This window comes from Pyrus communis, chromosome 2 (genome assembly GCF_041283825.1).
Source record: "Pyrus communis isolate YQ-2024b chromosome 2, ASM4128382v1, whole genome shotgun sequence".
Taxonomy (NCBI): Eukaryota; Viridiplantae; Streptophyta; class Magnoliopsida; order Rosales; family Rosaceae; genus Pyrus; species Pyrus communis.
In genome coordinates this window covers 5,803,538-5,809,870 of record NC_142566.1, presented here as the reverse complement: position 1 = coordinate 5,809,870, position 6,333 = coordinate 5,803,538, and the positions used below count along the sequence as shown (strand labels likewise).

The 6,333-nt window shown below is 33.8% G+C and overlaps 1 protein-coding gene across 4 annotated transcripts; it reads left to right on the top strand.

The window, feature by feature from the left end:
* Positions 1 to 1,804: 1,804 nt before the first annotated feature.
* Positions 1,805 to 5,969, top strand: LOC137748643 (uncharacterized). Of its 4 annotated transcripts, none has more exons than XM_088683235.1 (6): positions 1,805 to 1,906; positions 3,004 to 3,172; positions 3,816 to 3,869; positions 3,997 to 5,068; positions 5,450 to 5,616; positions 5,734 to 5,969. In XM_088683235.1, exons 2-6 carry the CDS (start codon positions 3,039 to 3,041, stop codon positions 5,837 to 5,839), a joined length of 1,533 nt encoding a protein of 510 aa, XP_088539361.1. In that variant the 5' UTR covers positions 1,805 to 1,906; positions 3,004 to 3,038; the 3' UTR covers positions 5,840 to 5,969. The 4 variants fall into 4 exon arrangements, with proteins under 4 accessions (XP_088539361.1, XP_068344910.2, XP_088539368.1 ...); XM_088683242.1 differs by lacking the exon at positions 1,805 to 1,906 and adding an exon at positions 3,266 to 3,323 and having other exon boundaries at positions 3,043 to 3,172; XM_068488809.2 differs by lacking the exon at positions 3,816 to 3,869.
* Positions 5,970 to 6,333: the final 364 nt, after the last annotated feature.

Here is a 6,333-nt window from a genome sequence, read left to right as displayed (position 1 = left end):
CTATTATATCTTCTCAAAGACTCAAGATTGTGACTGCTTAGAGCTAATAACTAAATGGACACGGTTGGTCCGAACTCTTGGAATTAATCACTAACTAGCATATGGGCACACATAAAGTGTGTGAATTTTTTTTTTTTTTTGGTTTTTGAAATAGAAGGAGAGAGGAAGACAGTGATAGAGAATGTGGGAGTGAGATTTTTTTTTTAATTAAAGATATGTTAGGATTACATGTAGGTGAGGCTTTGGAAAAAAAAAAAGGAAAACTAATGAAAATGACTTGAAAACTTTGAGTTTTAACGCTAAGGACAAAATAAAGGGTAAAGTGAATAGTACCTATCAGGTTTGACTTTTTAGTGTAAAAATGTGGTTTTTCGTTAAAGTGAACAGTATAGCGAGTTTTTTTTGTTAAAACTCCCAAAAAAAAAAAGCAAAATTTGGTTGTGTGAAATTACATTTCTGCTCCACATTTCTTATTCATATTCTGTTTTAATTAGAGGGTTAAACTGGTAATTTTATAGGATTTTGGTTAACAATGAGTGTTTTATTATTTAGTAGAGATAATTCTGTACTTGAAACAAACACACCAATAGGTACACTCAATATTGAAACAAACACGACATTTGTAGAGATGTGCTTTAGAAAATCCCACAAACAGCAACAAAGTCGTAATTTTTTTGCTTACGGCTGTTGTAGAAAGTTCAAACTACACCGGGATTGACGAAAAAAAATTGAAACCCAAATACTCATATTCTAAAATTAAAAAAAAAAAATCGAAATCAAATGAACAAAAAATTTCCATAAATCGATTCACACTTTAGTTAGAGGATTCAAAAGTTCAAAATTAGTATCCAACTATAAAAAAAAACTTGTTTTTCTCTATAAAAGTTATTAGGGTTTCAGTTGGAATGAACGTATGATAAACAAGGAGTCATGGTAACGTTTAATTATAATGGGTGAGTTTATCGATATATTATTATTAATTCATTTGGTACTTGATGAGAATTATGCACTAGGGTAAAAAAGACAATTAGCATCTGACATTTAAGTTGAGTGTAGAAATATGTTACATAGGTTTAAATAAAATTTTCCTTATGACAATCTCATGGACAATTTTGACTAAAAAAAAATACTTTAAATATAAATTTCATTTATTTGGTAAGGGCTTATTGGTCATTAGACAAAGGGATACAAAAGTAATTGACAAGGTTATTCTCTTCCTCTACCCTACCAAAGTCTAACCCAAATTTGCACTCATGGGCGTTTGTAGAACGACCCGAATTGAGTATTTATGATTTTGCCAATTACCACCCTTCTAACTTACACTATATTTGGATAAAAAAAAAATAAACTTAAAATTTAGATAAAAATAAGGATTTATAAATCGATATATACTAATTTCCTTGTTTAGATTCATAAGCATAGAAATTTATAATTTTCTCGTAAAAAAAAAAAAAAAAAACTTGGAATTTGAAATTTAAAATTTTCGCGTAGAAAAAAAAAAAAACTTGCACAAATTTCATATTCAATTTCATATTTTTTTAGGTTAACCAAACAAGATAATTCACAAATTTTAAAAAGTAAAATTCTGTCATTTCAATTTTCATCATTTTAAAATTCCTTAATAATCTTAAATTTGTTTATCCAAACATAATGTTTTACACATCTCCCGCACCCTTACACACCCTCGCCAATTGCATAAAAAAAAAGAAAAAAAGAAAGAAAAAAAGAAGAAAAAACACCCTCGCCAATTTACAATGTTGCCACTCAACAACAGTGGCATTGTCTTGCCTTTTATATGTTTTGACTTTTGGCTGCCGCGTTTATCTCTGTCATCTCTCACTCTGTAAGTAGTGTAGTAGTAGGGTTTTGGAAAAACCCCAAAACGTAATCGTCCCCATCTCTTCAGGTGATTCTCTCTCTCTCTCTCTCTCTCTCTCTTTCTCTCTTTCTGTTCTTCTCTCTCCCCATTATTTATGCTTTATTCTGACTGTCATTTCCAGATTTTTTTTTTGTAAATTTAATTGTTGGAATTTAGGCATAATGAAGTGCATGGCAGCTGTAAGTTGTTGAGTTGTGTAAAATTCATGTTTTGATTGTTGGGTTTTGTTGATATAGATGTTTTCTCGTGTGGGTTGCTCTTGGATTTTGTTTCTGTCACTGTCTCTTGATTTTTGATTCTTGTCTTTTGTACGCATATATACAGATACACACAACACACTTCTAGTGTATGTTTTTCACACTCAATTTCTTCACGTAGTTACTCAAAGCTCACCGTATTTACTCGTAGCGGCCGGTTGATCGAAGAAAAGATTTCTTGGGCTTCTTTTTGATTTCCCCATTTTACCTCTGCTGGCTGTCTATTCTTCTGAACTTCAGATGAAATGAAAGAAATTTGGATTTGAAATTTGAAAAGAGGAACTTACACTTGTATTGAAATTTCTTTATGATCTTGTTTTGAATACCGATATTTTGATACCAAATTGCAAAGAAATCATGATTCCCAGAAGTGTTGGGTCAGCTTTTGGTGTCGTTGTGCTTGGTTTTTGTTGTTCATGTACAAAAGAAATTTCGCCATCAATTTTTCACTTCTTCTCCCTGTAAGCTGTATTGAATACGATAAAGGTGGTATAAATTTTTACATATTTTTTCCTTTTTTTCTCATAACTTAATTAAGCTTCCATTCTTGACTGATAAGCTTGTGGATTTTGATAATAATAGTACAGTCAGGATCATTTTTTTTTCCAAGTGGAAAGTAAGACTCATGACTCATGACGGTTACAGATGCTTATATATGTCTTCATTTTGGTTCTCCGTTAAAGTTCAGGATTGGCTTCACTGGCCTTTCATTACTACTTGATCTGTTTTATATCACATTGTTTCTTTTCTTTTCAAAAATTCTTTTGTTTCAGTTCTTAGTATCTGTTTATTAGGTTTTTAGTATCTGTTTATTAGGATTTTATATAAGTACCTTTTCTATATCTCATAAATATTACGTATGTGCAGGCTTGAATTTCAGAAGGTGTTGAGCTTTGAGTGTAATGCATTCTATAAAGGGTGGTTGGGTTGGGCAGACATTCGCCCTAGCTAAAAATAATGAATCTGAAGGAAGGAGGTCCAGAATTCGGCGTTCAAAGGAAGAGAGGAAGGCAATGGTTGAATCCTTTATAAAAAAGTAATAACATCATTGTTTCATTGTTTATATTTTCTACTATTGTAACTTATGAGAAGAAGAAAAGAGAAATCACTAATCTTCTAAACAATGTAGTTCTGATGAAATCTACTAGGATTACGGGCACTAATCTTCTCCTTACTCTTTACTCAGGGTAATTGAATATAAATATAGGATACTTTGTACATCTGTATATTATTAAGGTGTGGGCCGATTTTTAGTTCCCTGTTTCTATCTTCTGGATAAGCTTTGTCAAAATCTTAATTGAGCTATGATTGTAGTTATTTATAAATTGATCAAGAATCATGTAACTATTGTGAGTACATAAACGGATATACAAAATATATATAACCGTTTATATCCACTTATAGATTTTGACTAAATTTGAAGATTAATGCATTCTTGGATTCGTTGCCAGCCAAATTGATTGACATACGATTCTGAGTTTTTTTTTTCACTCACCCGAGAATACTAGAAAATTTATTCTGTGGAAGCACTCTTTTACGAACGTTTTACTTTTATTTTCTATATGTTTAGTTCACTTAAATGGAGAAACTTATAGTAAAGGATCTTCCTGTTTTGTAAGAATAAAACGTATACTTGTGTTGAACTTGTGATAATGTTTAGTTGGACCAACTTTTGATAGGCATATGCAGGAGTATTCTTTCCTGTTAGAAGTTGATGGGAGCATTTGGATATGGTAGTGATATTGTGTGTTTTCTTGCAATTGACTTCCACATCCGTCTTACTTTACTGAATTTCTAGTTTCCATTTGTGAAATTCTTAAAAGCATGCAAGTTCAGCCTTTTTAATAATCTTGCTTACAGGTATCAGAAAATAAACAATGGGAGTTTTCCATCACTTAATCTGACCCACAAAGAAGTTGGTGGGTCTTTCTACACTGTACGAGAAATTGTTCGAGATATAATTCAGGAAAATAGAGTGCTTGGTCCTGCTAAGTTTACTGTAGAGGAGCAGCAGACCATTGATCAGTTCTGGGAACACAATCCATTGGGTACCATTGCTGCAGAACCACAAAATTCTTTGTCAATATCATCAAATGAATTGCTGTTCGTCGCCAATCAAAATCAGGGTGCAATTGAACAACTTGTTTTCGCTTCCGATGGGCATTTAGTTGCACCTGAACATCAGATGTTTGAGAATGGACGAATCATCAATAGTACTCAAATAGAAGTGAATGACAAAGAATTTAATGAACCCAAAAGTACAGAGTTACAAGCAAATGGACCTGTGGAAATAGAGAAGCATGTTGCTGTTGAATCTATAGATTCGAATGGGCATTGTATTGGGCCTGAATATCAGAGTTTTGGCAATGGACTAATCAATGGTAGCCAGATGGATAGGAAAGATAAAGAAAGGGAGGAACGAACATGTACAGAACCACAGACAGTTGAACCTTTGGAAGCAGAGAAGAATGCTGAAGATGTTCAGGCAACATCCAAGTCTAATGTGAATCCTTTAACAGCAGATGTGATAGTGGAGACATTCCCATTGAAGCCGGTAAATGCGACACCGGGCTTGGATGGAAGGTTACAAGAAGTAACGGATTTGACTAAGTCTTCTGAGGACAAGGGAACTAGAGGGTTGGAGTTAGCTGGTGTTGATAGTTCGCAAGTGGATGGATTATATTCCATGAAGAGCATGGATGACAATGTAGCGATGAATCTTTCAAGTCCATTGGTTGAAAACAAATCCAGCCCAGTGGATGAAGCACTAGGAAATGCCATAGATCCATCAGTTGAAAGCTCAAATTACTCAACCTTTAACGAAGGTATTGTGCATGAAACAGGAAGCACAGACCTTAATGTCAAATCACCTCATAAAGATGTTCCAACCTCTGAGATCTCCGACCAAAACCAGCTAACCGCAGGAACTAAGGTAGTACCAAATTGGAATGTTGTGTGTAGATTTTTCTCCATTTTCTCCTAATTACCCATCATACTTTAAAACTGAAGTGTCAATATTGCCATGTATTTGCATTTTCACAATTCATGATTAAAATGTGTGCTCAGTTTTCATATTGTGATATTATCTTCTTCAAGTATGGATGTTATTATTGTTGGTTGGAAATGCTTTAACATTGTCTCGTAGATTGATAGTGATGGTAAAGATTTGATTACCCATAACATTGAATGAAAATGCTTTTTTTTCTTAACAATGTTGGGAAGATAGCTATACCTATTATTGTTCAAAACATGTCAGAGTGGAAATTTCAGATTTATTGACTTATAAACTTCAACTGTTGGTACATATTTACAGGCTGACAAAGCTCCAGATAGCTTACATACAAAGATTTCCAACGGTACCAGTGGTAGTAGCGAGCAGTCGAAAACCAAAGACGTGGTTGTGATTGAAGATGAAGTTGATGTCCAGACCAGCGGTAGCTTGAAGAAAGGAAGCAAACCAACTTTGGACAGAATTAATCTGTAAGGATATGTTGTAACAGTTCAGCGTTTTCTTTTTTACTTGTGAAAATGCAAATACATGGCAGTATTGACATTTCAGGATCATTAATTTTTCTCGTCAATTGTTTCTTTGGGCAGTGAATCATGGGAAGGTGAATCCAAAAAGACCAGACCAGAAGGTAACCCACTTTGGGATGTATTTAAAGCATTTTTGGATGCCTTTGTGAAATTCTGGACTGAATGAACTTAAGAGTATAGTCTCAAACCTTGCTATTGCTGAGTGAGCATAGAGTTCTGTACCTGTACCCTGTCAGAGTCATTTATGATTTCACTTGGGTGATCCTTATTTAATTGTGTGGTCTTTCACTAGATTATCCCTTCCTCTTGGCCCATACTTGACATGGCTCATACGTTGCTTCATCTTTTCATCGACGATCTAGATTTCTTGGTTATCATCTATAGTACATTACTCATCACCTTCATTTTTTGCGAAATTTTCAAACTTTTCTGTGGCATCCATGTTTGAGAGTGACATTGCTGATTAAGATGGGTTGTGCGATCATTGCTCGTAGACTTCAATATAAAAGTAGTTCAGGTCACTTTCAGAGTTGGTGCCTTGTTTGACAAATGATTGGAAAATGACTTGTTATTTTCGAAGATATCGTTGTCGTCGTGAAATAGCGGGATGGTCTTTCGCACATTTGCACTCTAGTAATAGTTATGAGTTATTATTGTGAC

Coding starts and splice junctions, on each gene's coding strand:
- LOC137748643 (XM_088683235.1), top strand. CDS start 3,039: ATGCATTCTATAAAGGGTGGTTGGGTTGGGCAGACATTCGCCCTAGCT. Junction 3,173..3,815: donor GTTGAATCCTTTATAAAAAA/GTAATAACATCA, acceptor AACTTTTGATAG/GCATATGCAGGAGTATTCTT. Junction 5,069..5,449: donor AGCTAACCGCAGGAACTAAG/GTAGTACCAAAT, acceptor ACATATTTACAG/GCTGACAAAGCTCCAGATAG.